At 49.9% G+C, this 19,176-nt stretch overlaps 2 protein-coding genes across 2 annotated transcripts; both read right to left on the bottom strand.

The window, feature by feature from the left end:
- Window positions 1-4,524: 4,524 nt before the first annotated feature.
- On the bottom strand, window positions 4,525-7,103 carry LOC310632380 (uncharacterized protein). The gene is made up of 2 exons (XM_083349580.1): window positions 5,172-7,103; window positions 4,525-4,950 (listed from the first exon to the last, which is right to left on the bottom strand). Exons 1-2 carry the CDS (start codon window positions 5,529-5,531, stop codon window positions 4,615-4,617), a joined length of 696 nt encoding a protein of 231 aa, XP_083205706.1. The 5' UTR covers window positions 5,532-7,103; the 3' UTR covers window positions 4,525-4,614.
- Window positions 7,104-9,757: 2,654 nt separating this feature from the next.
- LOC310635346 (RPA-interacting protein B-like) lies at window positions 9,758-16,401 on the bottom strand. Its single transcript, XM_083354177.1, has 5 exons — window positions 16,301-16,401; window positions 13,638-13,823; window positions 11,999-12,053; window positions 11,266-11,380; window positions 9,758-9,894 (listed from the first exon to the last, which is right to left on the bottom strand). Exons 1-5 carry the CDS (start codon window positions 16,376-16,378, stop codon window positions 9,816-9,818), a joined length of 513 nt encoding a protein of 170 aa, XP_083210303.1. The 5' UTR covers window positions 16,379-16,401; the 3' UTR covers window positions 9,758-9,815.
- Between the last annotated feature and the right edge of the window lie 2,775 nt (window positions 16,402-19,176).

A 19,176-nucleotide genomic window follows, 5' to 3' on the forward strand; every position in this document is an offset into this window, starting at 1 on the left:
GTCACAGTGCAGCAGAGCCAGGTTGCCCAAGCCACGAATGTACGCCATGGCACCGCGAGAGATGCTGGAGCTGCAGTGTTACATAGACAAGAACTTGGCACGGGGCTTTATCCAGCCCGCTCGCTCACGTATGGCAGCACCCGTTCTCTTCAGAGAAAAGAAGGACGGTGGGCTACGACTATGTGTGGATTATCGTGGGGTCAACGCGGTGTGCGTTGAGCACCTGTACCCACTGCCTCTGATGAAGGACATGTTATCCCATCTAGCCAGTGGGAGGGTGTTCACTCGCTTGGACCTGCGGGAGGCGTACTATCAAGTGCGCATCAAAGAAGGCGACAAATGGAAAACTGCGTTTAACTGCCCACTCGGCAGTTTTCAGTTTCGTTTGATGCTGTTCGGGCTCCAAGGGGCTCCCGCGGTCTTCATGCAGTTGATAAATCAGGTACTGCATGAGCATCTGTACAGGGGGGTCCTCGTGTATCTCGACAACATACTAATTTACACGGAATCCATGGACGAGCACGTCAATTTAGTGCGGCAGGTATTACAGAAACTCCTAGCAGCTTGACTCTACGTAAAACTCTCAAAATGCGAGTTCCATACCTCCCATTTGGACTATCTGGGCTACCGGATCTCCGCAGCCGGAATCGCGATGGACCCCAAGAAAGTGGAGGCGGTACAACAGTGGCAAGCCCCAGGAACCCGACAGCAGCTGCAGAGCTTCTTGGGATCTGCCAACTTCTATAGGCAGTTCATACCATTCTTCGCCGCGATCGCACTGCCCTTAACGGACCTTCTGCAGACCAAACAGCTGACAGTGAAGCTGCGTCCAGGCTTACGGGTGGCATGGACCGCCGAATGTCAAAGGGCTTTTGAGACGCTAAAGGAGTTGTTTGCTAAAGAGCCCGTTTTGTTGCACCCCGACCCTACCGTACCATTCATTGTTCAAGCGGACGCCAGCGACGTGGCGGTGGGGGCCGTTCTCTTGCAGCGAAATAGTGATGGGGTACTACAACCATGTGCCTATGCTTCCAAGAAGCTGTCAGCCACTGAACGGGCCTGGGCCATCTGGGAAAAGGAGGCCTTCGCCATTCGGTGGGCGTTGGAAATGTGGCGACATCACTTGGAAGGGGCGGAGAAGCCCTTTGAGGTATGGACGGACCACAAAAACCTGGAGGCTTTGCAGTCACCCAGGAAGCTGGCTCCAAAGCACGTTCGGTGGGCACTGTACTTCAGGCGGTTCAAGTTCACCCTGAAATATGTCCCAGGGGGGAAGAACTTTCTAGCGGATGCGCTCTCGCGCCTCCCTCAATACAATAGCCAGCGGGAGGAGGTGGTGCAGGCTATTCTTCCCCCGTGTGAATCGGAGGTGATACAAGCCGTGAAATCCAGGGCCGTCAACGACCTGTTGCAACGCTTAAAGGATGCTCTACAAGGGGATATCTGGTTGCAACAACACCCGCACCTCCTGACCCTTTGGGAGGGTCTGGCCTGGTACCGGGACAGGATGTACGTGCCGCAAGCTCTTCGAGCAGATGTCCTGTTTAGGTGCCATGATGCCAAACAAGCTGGCCACTTCGGGTTCATTAAGACTCTGCACCTCGCCCGGCGACAGTTGTGGCTGGGTATGAGACGTCACGTTGAAGACTATGTGCGCCACTGTCATACGTGTGCTACCGCTAAGCCCCGGCCTGGTAAACCAACGGGTCTTTTACAAGCAGTGGCAGACCCCTGTCGGCCATGGCAGGACATAGCCATGGATTTTATTGTGGAGCTGCCAGAGATCCGAGGGTATACCGTGATATGGACAGTGGTAGACCTATTCTCCAAGCAGGCCCACTTTGTACCATGCAAAGGATTGCCAACAGCCCGACGACTGGCGTGGATGTTCATAACGCACATCTACCGCCTACATGGCGTGCCCAGGCGTATCATCTCGGTTCTTGTCTATGTAACGACGCAGCTCCAGCATCTCTCGCGGTGCCATGGCGTACATTCGTGGCTTGGGCAACCTGAACTCCAGCTCAATCGTGCAATCCGTGGCCCGATGGGGTGGTAGGAGGTCACACTCCTGTTCACCGAAGACCTCCAGGAGGTCGGCATACTCTGGCGGAACCCGCACCTCCGATCCGGCCCTGCAGCCTTCTTCTGTCCTTCCTGGCTGTCTGTCTTTCCCCACGTGTTCATGTTCAGGGGGTTGGGGCCCAACCCCAAGTCGAAGGTGTCGGCACCCCCCCTCCCACCAGACGGTTGGGCCCCACTTGTCCAGCCATGCGAGACCCAGGATCACCCCCTCGGTCATGGAGGGTACCACAATGAACCGTAACCTCTCCCAGTGCTCCCCCATGCCCAGGCGTATGGGTTTTGTTACGCGCGTGATGGGCGCTCCCCCCAAGAGGGAGCCATCCACCTGTTGGAAGTGCATAGGGGTTTCCAGACGCACCACCCCAACACCCACCTTGGCCACCACCTCTTGACTGACAAGACACCGTGTGCTACCCGAGTCAATTAAGGCTCTGAATCCCAGTGCCTCACCCGTGTTGGGGTTCGTCAGTGTTACTGGGATCGTGAAAGGGCAGATCGGTGTACTTACCATTGGGTCTTCCTCCTGTCCATCACCGTCCCCGTAAACCTCTAGGTCCACGTCCATTGGCCTCTCAGTCTCCGCTTGGTTGTTTCTCCTGGGCGTCGTGTCCAAGGCTTGACGGTTGGCTCGGGATCGCTCCACAAACCGTGGGGAAGTTACACCCCGTGCTGGGGTTGCTCCTGCCACCGCCCAGGGCGCCGGCATTGGACAGTCAGCTACACGGTGCCCCGGCTGGTCACACCGGAAACAGCGGAAAGCAGCCTGGGGCGGTGGTCCTGTGGGTTTCTGCATCGGCGACGCCGGTTTTTGCCCCTCCCCTTGCGGCTTCTGCGAAGCCTGTCGGGGGTCTGCTGGAGGTTTTGCACGCCGCTGGCAGCCCTGTAGGCCAGCGTCCACCTCAACCACGACCCGGAACCATTCCTGTAGTCTGGGAGGGATGCCGCGGACAATACAGGCCCTCTGGAGGTGGTCGTCCAGCCCAGCCCGGAAATTATGGATCAACATCCGCTCCGGCCACGAGCTAAGTTTGCCTGCCACCTCCCTGAACTCCCGAACAAACTCCGTTGCTGGCCGGCTGTTTTGTCGGAACCCAACTATCTCGGCTTCAGCCCGCTGTACCCAGGTAACGTCTTCAAAGCGGGCTCACAATGCCTCGAGGAACAACCCGACATCCCCCAGCTCTCTAGCACGGTCGCTGTACAGGTTAGCGACCCACGCCGCAGCCTCCCCCTGCAGCGCTGTTGTGACCGCCATCACTATTGCCCACTGAGAGGCATACACGGGGCCGTACTTATCCAGATGATGGATCACGTGACCAAGGAAGAGGGCCAGGCGGTTGGGGTGGCCATCGAAAGACATGGGCAACGGTGGCGGGCCCCACGCTGCTGGTGCTCCCCAGAGCCCTGCCAGAGCACCCGGTCCTTCCACTATGAGCCCTGGTTGTAGCCAACCCAGCACTCCTGCCGGTGGCCCCGGGCGTAGCGCAGCACCACCGCCCCCCGTAGCACCCGCCCGTACGGGCCCTTGACCTGGTGTGGCCGCAGGGCCCGGCAACGAAGGTGCAGTCCCCTGCGGGGTGCCGGAACCCTGCGGAGCCCGAAAACGGGGGCTAGCCAGGTGGAAATGGGCCTGGCTCTGCTGCACAGGGCCAGCCCTGTCCTGAGACCAACGGCCAGCATCCGGTTCGGGTTCGATGGGGGTCCATGGCCGAGGCTCCCCGAACCTGTCCCTCAGGACGTCCATAGTATAACTCCCTGGAGCCGTGGAGTAGCTCCACTCCTCCCCTTCTTCGCCGGTAACGCGACGCTCCCTCCACTCCAACAACGGCCCCCTCTGGCTGGGTGGCCGCTCCTGCCCAGTCTCCAGTTGTCCCAGTACAGAACTGAGCCACCATTCCCCAGTCTTTGCTTAAGCAGTCGGCCCCTGGGTCCCAATGCCTTCAGCCGCTGGGCAAGGGTCCCGGACCTTGGGCCGAACTACCGGTGGGGCCTCTGCCAACTCCCCCATGTCCAGAGGCGCTGTAGCCACAGCTGGCTCCTCTCCCTCCACAGTAAGCACAGCCCCCTGGGTTCTCTCGGCCATGTCAGTTGCCTCGAAGTCCAGAGCAGAACACAGCAACGAGGAAATGCTGTAAGCAACGCTGACTTACTGTCACAGCCGTCCACGCTGAAAGAACGACGACAACGTGGTACGGGTGATGACGAGGTTTTCTTTACTTCAGAAAAGCCTAGCAGATACAAGGTCAGCATTGGGAGCTAGCCCTCCCAACGCGTCTTTTATACATTGGGGGTGATTAGCCCCACCCCTCTCCATGCAAACCATCATCTGGCTGAGTCTGCTCAAAACCCGCCCCCTTCCCAGCTCTCCGCACGTCACCCCGCCCTTTGTGCCTGAGCTCCCACACAGACTCCATGTGAGTTTATGCCCTTAACCCCCCTTTCGTGCTCCCCCACCCCTCCTCCGTGCTCCCCTCCACCGTCCAGCGTGTCAGTGTTACAGCCCCCCTAACAGCTCCCCACAACGCCCCGCTATCCGGTCTTCGTTCTGAGCCGCCCAACGCCCCCTCTGAGCCGCCCAACGCCCCCGCCGAGGAGCAGGCGGCTGGGTAATCCCAGGACGAGCTGCGGCTGCCGGTCTGACTGCCTATGGGTCCCTTCAGCAGCTCCGTCGACGTAGACATGCCAGAAAGCCCCGGACCAGCTGCCCGTGGTTGCTGGCAGCCGTTTGACTGCTGGATGTGCTGTTCCCGGGTGGCTCCAGCAGGAAGGTTCGGGCGGGCGGTTTGCGCGGCGTTTCCCCTGCTCCCCTCGTGATGTCGAGCCCACAGGACTTGACATAGAGACAGAATGTTTTAGTGTCAGCTTCTGCATGATTTGTATAAATATGACAGTTAGGGATCAATTTGATAACATCAGAAACATTTATTTTTAACTAAAAGATATGTTTTTCTGTTTGTTTTATACAAAATTCCTTCCTGTCAAAAAAAATATAAGGAAGCAATAAAGTTCAAGAATGAATGCAGAAAATATCCTATCTTAGAGATCAGCTCTTCACAGATTTTTCTGATTTCCTTATTTTCTTTTACCTTTTGCTCGATGCTGCTCTCCAGTGACTGGATCCTCATCTGCTCTTTGCGCAGCTTGGCATCGAGCGCAGTCACCTTCAAATGGGCTTTGCTTCTCATCTGGGCGATATCCTCGGTCGCTTGGTCTAGCTTTTCCTGCCCATGAGCCTTCAGGGCTTGGTACCTCTGCTCCTCCTTCTTGATTCTTTCCAGGTAGTGCTCCATGCAGTTAGCTGACCAGACTATGATAACTATGATGGCTTGCCTTTTACACATCATCCCCAAAGGACTCAGAGGTTCCTGGATATTAACCACCGTGAGAGGGTGGCTTGAATTTACATCTGCTGCCCCTAGAGGTGAGAGCTCTAGGAGGCATGCCATATCCGGAGTGGTTGTTTCAGACCACCACCTCTTCCCCGGGAATTGGCTTGGCAGCCGTCGTGAGAGGACGGTGGTCGGCCCGCTCGGGGGGTTTACCCAGCTGAGTGGCAGCAGCTGGGCGGAGGTCTGGGACACCTATTTACCCTCTGTTAGATCCTCCTTATTGACTGATCATCAACTACGGACTGCCTTCTACTTGGACTACTCCTTATGCCTTTCCTTAAATATTCTTGCACGGACTTGCTCGCCCTCAGGGGTGCTCCCCCTTCCTGGGTGCGACCCGCCTTTCCAGCCGCTTACGATCTCGAGGAAGGGCCCATTTAATGGGACCCCGAGAGATGGCTGGGCACGGGTAGGGGCCTTCGACAGAAACCCAATAGGAGGCCCCTGATTAGTTTTCTTTCTAAAATTTTTAGGGGGCTAGGGAGGGGGGAGGGTACTCTTTTTGGTTGTTTGGACAAGGGGGGGCAGTCCAACAACCTCTGTTCAGGCCAGTGCCAAGGTAGTTCGCAGGGGGGAGGAGCGGGGGCCAGTTGCCTCCGGGGCTCCAGGGCTGGTCGTGGGAATACCTATTCCCACGACGTTAGGGAATGGCAGCAGGGGTAGGAGCAGAGGGCCGTATCGTCCTCAGGGAAGGCCTCTCTGCTGCTTAAAAGCGGTGGGGCACTCCGACCCTCAGGCTCCGCCCCCGGGCTCTGGGAGTGAGGATGTGCAGCCTCCTGAGCTCCGGCTGGTGAACTTGAATGCCAGGTCTGTCGCCAATAAAGCTCCTCTCATCCGTGATTTGGTCGAGGGTGAGCAGGCGGACCTGGCTTGCATCACGGAGACTTGGTTGGGCCCAGAGGGAGGGATTCCTCTGGTTGACCTTTGCCCACCAGGTTTCCGGGTGCTACACCGGCTCAGGGTAGGGGTGGGGGTGTGGCTGTTGTTATGAGGGAGACCTTATGTCCGCGGGAGGCCACCGTTCCCCAGATAGTCGGGTGTGAGTCTCTTTTTGAGATGCGGCCCTGGTGCGCAGTTGGGCTTGCTGCTGGTGTACCTTTCGCCTAGTCACATAGCAGCAGCCCTGCCTGAGCTTCTCGATGTCCTCTCTGGGTTGGTGATTGAGTTCCCTAAACTTATAGTTTTGGGGGACTTCAATCTACCATCGCTGGGAGGATCATCTGAGTTGGCTCGGGAGTTCATGGCTTCCATGACAGCCATGGACCTGACGCAAGTAATTTCGGGACCGACTCATGAGGGAGGCCACACTCTTGACTTAGTTTTCTTATCTGGACGGTGGTTAGATGATCTTGGTGGGGGCTCCCCAATTGTTATGCCCCTGTCATGGACCGATCATCATCTCCTGCGGCTGGTCTTCCATTTTGCCACCCCCCGCCGTGGGTGTGTGGAACCAATTAAATGGTACCGCCCCAGACGCTTAATGGATCCCCAGAGGTTCCAGGCGGCGCTGGGGTCCCCACCTGCCTCCCTCGCTCACAGCTCGGCAGACGCCTTAGTGGAAGCCTGGGAAAGGGCAGCCACTGAGGCTCTTGACCGAGTTGTACCCCTGCGGCCCCTGACCCGGTGCAGATCCCGTCGAGCTCCATGGTTCTCCGCGGAGATCCGGGAGATGAAGCGTCGGAGACGGGGCCTAGAGAGCGGTTGGAGATCCAGCCGATCCGAATCCGACCGATTGCGACTAAGAACCTATACTAGGTCTTATCTCGCTGCAATAAGGGAGGCGAGGTCTAACCACTTCGCCACCCTTATCGCGTCCGCAGATAATCGCCCGGCCGCCCTGTTTAGGGTGACTCGCTCCCTCCTGAATCAGGAGGTGAGGGAGGAACCCTTGCAGGGTCGTGCCGAGGAGTTTAACCATCATCTGTCGGACAAAATCGCTCGGATTCGGACCGGTCTGGACTCTGACTGGGCAGAGTCTGACGATCAGGACACAGGCGGTCTTGTCGATATTACCTGGGAGGAGTTTGATTCTGTGACTCCGGAGGAAGTGGACAGGATTATGGGGAGGCTGAGCTCCACCACATGTTTATTGGACCCGTGCCCTTCCTGGCTGGTTTATGCAGCCCGGGAGAGGACACGCAGCTGGTTCCAGGCAGTTATATCAGCTTCTTTGAGTGAGGGTAGCTTCCCTGCCGTCTTGAAAGAGGCGGTGGTGAGGCCTCTCCTGAAGAAGCCTGCCTTGGACCCAGCTGTATTGAACAACTTTCGTCCGGTCTCCAACCTTCGCTTTCTTGCGAAGGTTGTTGAGAGTGTGGTGGCGCATCAGCTCCCTCTGGTCCTGGATGAAGCGGATTATCTAGACCCGTACCAATCGTGTTTCAGGCCCGGGCACAGCACGGAGACGGCATTGGTCGCGCTGGTGAATGATCTCTGGAGGGCTCGGGACAGGGGTCATTCCTCTGTTCTAGTCCTATTAGACCTCTCAGCGGCTTTCGATACCATCGACCATGGTATCCTGCTGCGGCGTCTCAGGGGATTGGGAGTGGGAGGCACGGTCTTACAGTGGTTCTCCTCCTATCTCCAGGGACGCTCGCAGTCGGTGTTGACAGGGGGGCAGAGGTCGACCGCGAGGTCTCTCGTTTGTGGAGTTCCTCAGGGGTTGGTCCTCTCGCCTCTCCTGTTCAACATCTACATGAAACCGCTGGGTGAGATCATTCGTGGCTTTGGAGTTGGGTATCATCAGTATGCTGATGATACCCAGCTTTTTCTTTTGACCCCAAACCACCCCAGTGATGCCCTCAACGTGATGTCCCGTTGCCTGGAGGCGGTTCGGGTCTGGATGGGGAGGAACAGACTTCAACTCAACCCCGACAAGACCGAGTGGCTTTGCATACCTTCATCCCGGGTCTATTCGGATATTCCATCTCTTTCTATGGGGGGTGAATTATTACCCCCCGTAGATAGGGCTCGCAACTTGGGAGTCCTCCTAGATTCACGGCTCACCTTGGAAGATCACATGGTGGCTGTGACTAGGGGGGCTTTCGCCCAGGTTCGCCTGGTGCGCCAGTTGCGGCCCTATCTAAGCCGGGATGATTTATGCACGGTCACTCACGCGCTCGTGACCTCTCGTCTAGACTACTTCAACGCTCTCTACATGGGGCTTCCCTTGAGGACCACCCGGAGGCTCCAACTGGTACAGAATGCAGCCGCGAGAGTTGTGTTGGGAGTCTCCCGATACTCCCATGTCACACCTCTGCTCCGTGAGCTGCATTGGTTACCAGTTGTCTTCCGGGTGAGATTCAAGGTACTAGTAATGGTGTTTAAAGCCCTACATGGCAGGGGTCCGGAGTACCTCAGGGAACACCTGCTGCCGGCGTCTACTTCCCTCCGCCCTGTGCGTTCCCACAGAGAGGGCCTCCTCAGGGTGCCACCGGTCAGAGAATGTCGACTGGTGGCCCCCAGGGGGAGATCCTTCTCTGTGGGCGCCCCGGAGCTATGGAACCAGTTACCGGTTGAGCTCCGGACGGCGCCCGATCTTCGCTCCTTTCGCCGCGATCTAAAAACATACTTGTTTGAGCAAGCCGGCCTGGCCTGAGGGGGGATTGGTGGGGGTTTTATTATTTTTATTGGGGTTTTTAGTATGTATTAACTGTATTTTTAATTGGGCATGTATTTAATTACTTTTTATCTTTTGTAATTTCTGTGTTTTATTCTTGCCCTGTACACCACCCTGAGTCCTTCGGGAGAAGGGCGGTATAGAAATATTAATAAATTAAATTAAATTAAATTAAACTAAGCTTTTTGCTCTCTACTATGGTGATCCAGATGCTATGGAAAGTTCACAAGTAGGGTGTGAAGGCAATACCTTAATTTCTTACATGAAACTTCTGCTTTTATCTTACCGGTAGCCCTCCATTCTAACCCCAACTAGGACTGGAATTTCCACGCTAAGCAATGCAGACATAAAATGCAACCACATTGCTTAGCAACAGCATTTGTTAAATGAATTCCACCAGTCATTAGTCAAGGACCCACCCCAATCCAAGCCATTCTGGGCTTGGTCACTTCCAGCCCTGAGCCTTGGTCCTTCCGAAGCAAGGCACTTTCTCCCCTTCAACTCTCCCCACATGCCTATCCCCTTCCATCTCTGTCATTTTGGCTGCCCTGCAAGAGTTGTGCAGCTCTGGAACGCTTGCCATGCTGCGACTCAGGCTTCCTGATGTGGTGTGACTTGAGGACTGCAAGAAGCCCCTGAGCCAGTGTGCAAAGCTTCAGCTGCCACTGGAAGTCTCAGCCATCCCAGGAAGCCCCAGGAGAATGGAGTTGCTGCCCAGAAATTCCTTAACATTTGCTTACCAGGCTATTGATGCAGAGTCCACATTGGCATGCAACCATGTTACTCATCACGCTGAGATGGTTCCTAGATGCAAAGAGAATTGCAATGATGAAAGTGAAAAGTAACTTATCTAGATTGTCCTCAAAGACTTCACACATGAAGATCAAATGAGAAAGGAAGTAAAAAAAACCACCAACCGATAAAACTAAATCAACAAAGCATTTCTGCTACTGTACTACCTTGAAAAGTTGATTATTTAAAACTAGAAGCCTTAAAACAATGTTAGGGTCAAATTTATATATTCTGCGGAAACTTGAGTGACTAAAACGTGCCATGAATTGTTACTAAAGTCTACAAGTAGGAGGATCAAGCGACTGAAGAAAGCATTTCTTTCCCATAGTAATAAACCAGGTATGTTAGAAGAATTCTGAGTTGCTGTCAGTCTAGCCAGTTTTCTCTAGGTGGGTTCTGATGTCTAGCAAAGGCCTAGTTAGTGAATAACACATAGTAGCCGATTCACAAGTCACAACAGCTGAGAAATTAGGATTTCCAGGCGTTGAAATCAACTATGGGGTATAAAACTAAGAACAAAAACTCCCTAATCAAGCAACATGTGCAAAACAGAAGTCAGCAAGAGGGAGAGAACACGATCTGCAGAAATGGAAGTTATTTATTTAAGCTATGAACCAGTGACTGAACAGCATGACAAGGAAAATCAGAGAGGAGGAAGAATAGGAGGCACTTTCTGGAATCCTGAATATGGAGCCCTCCACACTGCCACATTATACTATAAATTCCACCGGTTAAGAAAATTAACCTTACTTCAGGATGCAAGTAAGGGAAACCAAATTTTTGGTCTCCACTTATCTCTGAAGATGGAAGAAGGAAAAATGCCTTCATAAAAAGAACTCGCATTATAATTCAGCAAAATGAAGCTGAACACAACAGTCTGACACAACAGTCCAGCTTTGTAGTAGTGGTTAAGGTGTTGGTTTAGGAAACCAGGAGATTGTTTTAGTCCGATTCTAGTAACAAAAGTTGGCTGGTCACTCTCAGCCCAACACACTTCTCAGGGTGTTGTTGTTGTTGTGGGGAAAATAGGAAAGAGCATTACATATGTTCACCACCTTGTCCCAAAGTTGCTTTTTCAAAAGGCAACTGGATTTTGTTTTTCCTTGAAAACATTTCACTTCTCATCCAAGAAGCTTTTTCAGTTCTAACAGAAGAAGCTTCTTGGCTGAGAAGCAAAACGTCTTCGAGGAAAAACAAAGTCCATTTGCCTTTTGAAAAAGCAACTTTAGGACAATCAGGACCTGGATGACAATCAGGACCTGATGAATCTCCATAGACATTCTCTATGTAATTTCTAAAACTAGTAAGGTAGGATTTAACTAAATAAGTAAATATCATGTGGCCTGGTACCAAGGCAGAGATTTCTCAAGCCAATCACTTCACCTTCTGCAAACAGGACAGATGATATGGTGTTCTGCATCTAAGCCATCAAGCATTGCATTAAGACATTCCTCATCAAACTTCAGGCTTTGCTCATATTCCTCTATGGCCAGCTGTTCTGCAAAAGAGAGCATTGCTATTAATTGGTTAAATCTCTTTCAAACTGAATTCAGTTCTTAGTGACTCCATGGAGCTGAAAATTCCTGGCTTAGAAACCTGCATTTTGATCCACTTTCTGATTAATATGACCCATCCAACCCATCTCACAGGTTGTATTGGGAAAAAGAGGAAGAGGAAGGGGTATTAGGTATGTTGATCACCTGGATTTATTTATAAAAATAACAAAGATAGGCTAAAAATAAATACATTTGTAACTTCCTATTCCACTTTTTCTTAGTGCTTAGTGCAGTGGTCCATTTCTTTACTTTGCAATAACAAGGTGAGAGGTTGAACTAAGAGAGCGGTTACAAAGTCATTGACTTACGTTTCTAGGAATAGGATTGAGTCTAATCTTGAGCTGATCCTATCTTTCCATTATCACATTCTAATTCAGCTACATTTTTAGCAGTATAGTTTACAAGCATGCACTGCTACAGGACACACAGCCCTGAGATTCCCTAGTAAACTTCTGGATGACCCTGCTTGGCTTTTTTGAAATTTGTCAAGGTCCGTTATGCACTGTGCTTTAGTAAAAGCGTTAACTCAAGCAGCAGTTATCAACAATAAGCTTGGATACCTTGCAAGATCAGTTCCTGATGGATTTCATCCAATACAGCCAGTTCTTCAAGCATCTAAAGAGAAAAGCACCCAGTTAAGTGTTCTGGTCATAATATTTAAAGAAGGGAAATGGTATATGTGTGTGAGAGAGGAACACTTAGGGTGCTTGCAATTCATACATGCTGTCTCCAAAATGAAGACTGGAAACTAATGTTTGCCCAGGACCCCTCCACCAATCCACGCACATGGTACATACATATTAGGCTCTCTGTCAAAGGTTCTCAGAACTCCACGGTGAGTTCTAGTAAAAATCTTTCCCCTACTTTCTTTCTTAGCTTTATAACATCAGGTCCATCATTCAAGAAGGTGGAAGGCATTTTGGCCTCCTCTAAGGTATACTTTTAAGGGACGCGGTGGCTCAGTGGGCTAGGATGCTGAACTTGTCAATCAGAAGATTGGCAGTTTGGCGGGTCAAATCCCGAGTTCTGTGTAACAGAGTGAGCGCCTGTTACTCAGCCCAGCTTCTGCCAACCTATGAGTTCGAAAGCACGTAAAAAAATGCAAGTAGAAAAATAGGGACCACTCCGGTGGGAAGGTAACAGCGTTCTGTGCGCCTTTGGTGTCTAGTCATGCCGGCCACATGACCACGGAGACGTCCTCAGACAAGCACTGGCTCTTCGGCTTTGAAACGGAGATGAGCACCGGCCCCTAGTCGGAAACGACTAGCACGCATGTGCGGGGGAACCTTTACCTTAAGGTATACTTTTAGGACTTAGGTCAAGCCCAAAATTCTTATTGGGACAATGCATTCTGACTATGGTAGAACGGTATGTTGCTTTTTTTTAACACAGCTTTTCTATAAGGAATTCAAGATGTCATGCTTTCTCCACAGCACCAATTGAGCATTCATTTCCCCCACCCATCTAAGGTCATGACTGCTTCAGAATTTAGTATTTTCTTAGCTTTTCAAAATAATACATAATTTATTAAACTTATATGCTGCCTGATTCTCAATGACTGAGCAACTCAGAGAAGTTATAGTAAAAATAAATAAAACAAAGTACAACATACTAAAAGTAAATTGCGTTTCTACTCACACCCCACTGCTTATTTTTTCAAACTATCTTGAAATTGTTTTATAAATTACTTTAAAAGCCTCATATGCAAAGGTACTTTCCACAAGTAACTATAAAAGCATTTGCTTTTTGCTTAATAAGAAAACATGTAACATGTAAAATATTTAGATGAATTGCTATTAAAGCAAGAATAGGACATTCTCTCCAGTCCTAAACCACCATTTCAAACTGATGTGAAATAAAAATAAACTTTTAAATTGGACATATCTCAAAAGACTTAGGCCCAGATTTGCAACTGCGATAACATCTTGTGGGATTTTGTGCCTACTTTTTGGCCCTAGGACCATTGCATGATGACATCAGAAAAGACTATTGATCCTTTTAAGGCAGTGTTTCTTAGCCTTGACAGCTTGAAGATCTGTAGACTTCATCTCCCAGAATTTCTTAGCCAGCATGGCTAGCTGAAGAATTCTGGGAGTTGACGTCCACACTTGAAGTTGCTAAAATTGAGAAACTTCTTTAAGAACGTGGACACCATGTCCTAACAAACACACACCCACAACTTCTTCATACGGCACTAACCTGGGAAGAGTCCTGCTTTCTCAGAGAGGGTAGCTGAGAATCCACAGACTGCAAAGCTTTCCACTCAACTTCCATCACCTCCTGTACCAACAAGGCTTTATTTGATCTGGAAGCTCCATTTTCTCCCACTTGACGATATCTTTCTAGCAACTTGGCCCGACTACTTTTCAATCTCTCTACACAGCGCTAAAGGGGGGGGGGGAAATAACTTCATGTCAGCAGTTATTTCTAGATAGAAAAAAACAAACACCTTTTCTGCAAATCATGAAAAAGCTTGTTTCAAGCTTCCTACAAGTAGCTCATTCATTTGGTGACCGTTCAGAATTATAACAGCACTGAAAAGAAGTGATTTAATAACTTTTTCACACAAGACAGCATCCCCATGGTCATGTGATCAAAACCGGGATGCTTGGCAATGGCATGTATTTAGGATGGTTGCAGTGTCCCAGGATCAACATGGACAACTGTGTTACCAATAACTGCAGTGATTCATTTAACAACCATCATGCTTAGCAGTAGAAATTTTAGGCTAATTGTGGCTGTAAGTCAAAGGCTACCTGTATATTTCATCAGAGAAGAGGTGGCAATAAACAAAGCAAGGAAATAAAGAATTATATACGTGCGTTTCTCCCAGCGCATACTATTCTACATGCATGTCTCTATATGTGTATAAAGTTGTATTTGTATTACAGTGAATAAGAAAGCAAAAATCATGATTTATCTAATTAGATTATTTAGAACCTGGAACTGGGAAGCAAACAGTCATTTTGCCTTTACTGCACATAACTAATTAGTTTAATTTAATTTAATTTTTTAATTTTATTGAATTTATATACCGCCCTTTCCCGTAGGACTCAGGGCGGTTTACAGGGCATAAAAACATCAATACAAAAATTAAGAACAATTTAAAAGATTAAACTAAATCCCTGAAAAAATATAAAACATTTAAAACCCCAGTTAAAACCCCAATTAAAACTCAGCCTGGGCCGGAAAGCTCGAAGAGCCAAGTCTTCAGGTCTCGGCAAAATGATCGAAGGTCGGGGGCAGTCCTAAGCTCCACAGGCAGCTGGTTCCAAAGGGCAGGTGCACCCACTGAGAAGGCCCTCCCCCTGGGTGTTATCCGCCGGCATTCTTTTACCGGCGGCACCCTGAGAAGGCCCTCCCTGTGGGAGCGCACAGGACGAAGGGAACTTGATGCCGGCAGCAGGTGTTCCCTCAGATATCCTGGACCCAAGCCATTTAGGGCTTTAAAGGTCATCACCAGCACCTTGAATCTCACCCGGAGGGCAACCGGAAGCCAATGCAGCTCACAGAGCAGAGGTGTTACATGGGAGTAACGGGAAACCCCCATCACAACTCGCACGGCTGCATTTTGCACCAGCTGAAGCCTCCGAGTGGTCCTCAAGGGCAGCCCCATGTAGAGAGCGTTGCAGTAGTCTAAACGGGAGGTCACGAGCGCATGAGTGACTGTGCGTAGGGCATCTCGGTCCAGGTAGGATCGCAACTGGCGCACCAGGCGAACCTGGACAAAAGGCCCCCTGGTCACGGCTCCTATATGGTCTTCAAAACTGAGCCGCGAATCCAGGAGGACACCCAAGTTGTGAGCCCTATCAACGGGGGGTAACACCTCACCCCCCATCGTTAATGATGGAATAGTCTGGTTAACCCGAGATGCCGGTACGCACAGCCACTCAGTCTTGGCAGGATTGAGACGAAGCCTGTTTCTCCCCATCCAAACCCAGACTGCCTCCAGGCAGCGGGACATCACGGTGAGGGCATCACTGGGTTGGATCGGGGTGGAGAAAAAAAGTTGGGTATCATCAGCGTACTGATGATACCCCACCCCAAAACCACGAATGATCTCTCAGTATGCAATTTACTAAAGTATGCTCAAAATCCAGAAGGCTTAGCAACCTCTGGATTTCACTGAGAATGGAGACAGGGTTTTAAGGATAATAACTGATTCAACTTATTTCTCTTCAGCACTTTGAACAGCACTACCAGATAATCCTCGACTTACAAACACAATTGAGGCCAAAATTTCTATTGCTGTGCAAGACAGTTAAGTGAGGTTTACCCCATTTTACGACCGTTCTTGCTATAGTTGTTACGTGAATCACTGCAGTTAAGTAATAACACGTTAAGTGAATCTGGCTTCCCCATTGACTTTGATTGCCAGAAAGTAGCAAAGAGTGATCACTTGATCCCCCAGGAAACTGCAATTGTCTTAATTACATGCCAGTTGCCAAAAGTCCAAATTTTGATCACATCACCACAGGGAGGCTGCAACAGTTCTAAGTGTGAAAAATGTTAAGTCACTTGTTTTCAGTGCCATTGTAACTCCCAGGAAAGCCAGTATCCCAGATACTCTTCCGCAGGGGTCTTCAAACTTGGCCCTTTTATGACTTGTGGACTTCAACTCCCAGAATTCCTCAGCCAGCAAAGCTGGCTGAGGAATTCTGGGAGTTGAAGTCCACAAGTCATAAAAGGGCCAAGTTTGAAGACCCCTGCTCTTCCGGATTGGGCGCGGGTTTTGCCGGGCGGGGACTACCAATTTGGCGGCGGAATTGACCGCCCCCGTTCCAACCTTGCAACGTTGGCGCCTCCAGCGTTCCAAGGACGGGGGAGGGGAGGGAGGAGAGGGCAGAAGTGGGTCTGCTTACCTGCCGGAAAGTCTCTTTCCACGGTGGGGTCCGGAAGCTCTTGTAAAGAGCCTGGTGCCGCGGCAACAAGCCCGCCATGGCGAGTCCACTCCAGCGGCAAAACAAACGTGGGCGGGACTAGCCGTTGGATTTACATGCCAAGCGCCGCCAAACCAAAGGCATGCCGGGAAACGGAGTCCGTCAAAGTTCCTTGGCGCCTGTTGCACGATGGGAAACGCTTTGCTCCCGGCTTGCTATCGCGGTCAGAATGTTTCTGCTGCGTGATGGGAATCGTAGTTCGTGGAGGCGTAAATATCATTCGTTTGCTAGGAGAAACTACAGCAAAGTAAAGGTTTTTTTTTCCGAGCCCTTGTTGGAGGGATACGACACTAGGTATGGGTAGGACACTAGGATACGAGACGAACTACGAAGGGTAGTTTTTTTTTGCTGCCTTAATTGTGCTCCAGTTTTAAGTCTCTTCCTTTTCTGGGCTTCGGAGAAAAAAAGATTCTGTCGGGCCATTGTGGTATGGTTAAATGCAATGTGGAAAGTTGCAGATTTGGGCCCCAGGCTCTGGTAAATCTCGTTGATTATGTGCCATCAAGTCAGTGTCAACTCTTAGGCTAGGGGCCGGTGCTCATCTCTGTTTCAAAGCCAAAGAGCCAGCGCTTGTCCGAGGACGTCTCCGTGGTCATGTGGCCAGCATGACTAGATGCCAAAGGCGCACAGAACGCTGTTACCTTCCCACCGTAGTGGTCCCTATTTTTCTACTTGCATTTTTACGTGCTTTCGAACTGCTAGGTTGGCAGAAGCTGGGACGAGTAACAGGCGCTCACTCTACTACGCGGCACTCGGGATTCGACCCGCCAAACTGCCGACCTTCTGATCGACAAGCTCAGCATCCTAACACACTGAGCCACTTTTCTGCAATTTACAGAGAACCTTTGGTCACCATCTATAGGAAAAAAATATAACTTTACCCCTAAATCCTTTCCTAATAATTCCACTGCCTGGCTCTCCTGTGAGGCAAGTTTGTCTTTTTGAGTGCCATGAGAAGCAACAAATCATGCTACCTTTAATGACTATTTTTACTTCCAGGAACAGGGAAAAGTATTTATTGGAATTTCCACTTTAGGGGCTAGAACCATCTAACAATGCACACACTGACTGAGAAGGAGCAGCTTGGTCTCAGCAAGCAAAATATGTTGTGATAAAACACTGTTATAACATTCTGCCTATTTCTCACTGGAAACACAGTCTTGATTGCAGCACATCTCAGCCTCATTGACTTGCTCACTCAAAAACCACTCCTTGCCCCATAATACTTTACCTGGGTACTTTTCAATGTGAAGGGTCCTTGGTGCTCTCTGACCTTGCTTGTTTCCTTGCAGACATTTCATTACTCTAACTAGGTAACATCAACAGCCTTGGTGGAGCAGTGGGCTAATGCCTTCTTAAGTAACACCAGCTGCCTGCAGGTTCGCATCCCACCAGGCTCAAGGTTGACTCAGCCTTCCATCCTCCCGAGGTAGGTAAAATGAGGACCCAGATTGTTGGGGGCAATTAAGCTGACTTTGTAATAATCCCGCTTAGGGTGTGTGTGAAAGCCCTAATAAGCAGGCATATACATAGAATGAAGGCTACTGCTAAGCTTGTAAGCCGCCCTGTCTTCGGAGAAGGGTGGGATATAAATGGATTTAAAATAAAAAAAATCAGTGCTAGTAAGGAGTGCTGTTTGTTCTGTTTATATTCTGATGTCTTGCCTGTCTGTGGCTCTGGCAGTTTCTTGATTGGGGTATTGTTTACTTGATTGTTGGTCTGAAGGTGACCTTGGAGTTGATCTATTCTATGCTGATCTGAGTGCTGATTACTGGTGGAGAAGTGCTGGAGTCTTTTTTTCTTTGGGGCTGGTTGCATAAGCATAGATCAGCATAGTTTAACTCCAAAGTCACCTTCAGACCAACAATCAAGTAAGCAATACCCCAATCAAGAAACTGCCACAGAGCTATTAGTAAATAGCCCAAACAAAGAATCTCTAAGACTGCACCCACCCAGACAGGCAAGACACCAGAATATAAACAGACAGCAAACAGCACACCTTACTAGCACTGATGATATTACCTAGTTAGAGTAATGAAATGTCTGCAAGAAAACAAGTAAACTCAGAGAGCATCAAGGACCCCTCATTTCAACCCTGAGCTACAAATGTTCTCCTTCATTGGTACTTTTCAACAATGTAATCAGGTCTGGCCTATTAATCTATTAGCAAACTATTAGGTGCTTTTGTAACTGAATAATGAATTAATTTCAACCAAAGTTTCTGCCTTGATTACTCTATTGGTACTTTCAGTCAAATTCAGTCAATCAGCATCCACTTTGGTATCTGTTAGCAAAGAGATAAGTGTGTGTGTGTGACCACAAATGCTTCATATGTAAGCAGTGTCAGTCTAGTTGGTAGGATGTGGCTCTGTAACTGTGCAGAAGAGTTTTGCAAGTGGGCTCATTATTGGAACAAGCAAAGGTCATTTGCAGCATTAAATTTAGCTGTTTGGGCAAAGGTCCAGAGTTAAAACAGTTTAGCATTAGTGTGTTAAAAACACACCAGAGGGTGGAGAGCTTAGGTAATTAAATGCACCCCTCCCATGCTTATTAGATTTTAGCCTAAACTGCACAGCTTCAATAAATCAGGAACAAGTGCTAAAACATGAGGAAATTTTGATGGGCAGATACGTTAATGGTATAAAAAGAGCTTCTTAAATTTCAGCAGACACACTTGATTTGAATAAGTGTAAGGTAAAGGTAAAGGTTCCCCCGCACATGCGTGCTAGTCGTTTCCGACTCTAGGGGCCGGTGCTCATCTCCGTTTCAAAGCCGAAGAGCCAGCGCTTGTCCGAGGA

The sequence above is a fragment of the Vipera ursinii genome, assembly GCF_947247035.1.
Source record: "Vipera ursinii genome assembly, chromosome: 1".
NCBI lineage: Eukaryota > Metazoa > Chordata > Lepidosauria > Squamata > Viperidae > Vipera > Vipera ursinii.

What these genes read in the sequence shown, in the direction of transcription:
- LOC310632380 (XM_083349580.1), bottom strand. Translation starts at nt 5,531, where the DNA reads ATGGCATGCCTCCTAGAGCTCTCACCTCTAGGGGCAGCAGATGTAAAT. An exon ending in AGAGCAGCATCGAGCAAAAG is followed by an intron (nt 4,951 to 5,171) that starts GTAAAAGAAAAT and finishes CAAATCATGCAG; the next exon opens with AAGCTGACACTAAAACATTC.
- LOC310635346 (XM_083354177.1), bottom strand. Translation starts at nt 16,378, where the DNA reads ATGGCGGGCTTGTTGCCGCGGCACCAGGCTCTTTACAAGAGCTTCCGG. An exon ending in TCAGGAACTGATCTTGCAAG is followed by an intron (nt 11,381 to 11,998) that starts GTATCCAAGCTT and finishes TCTCTTTTGCAG; the next exon opens with AACAGCTGGCCATAGAGGAA. An exon ending in ATCTGTCCTGTTTGCAGAAG is followed by an intron (nt 9,895 to 11,265) that starts GTGAAGTGATTG and finishes CTTTGCATCTAG; the next exon opens with GAACCATCTCAGCGTGATGA.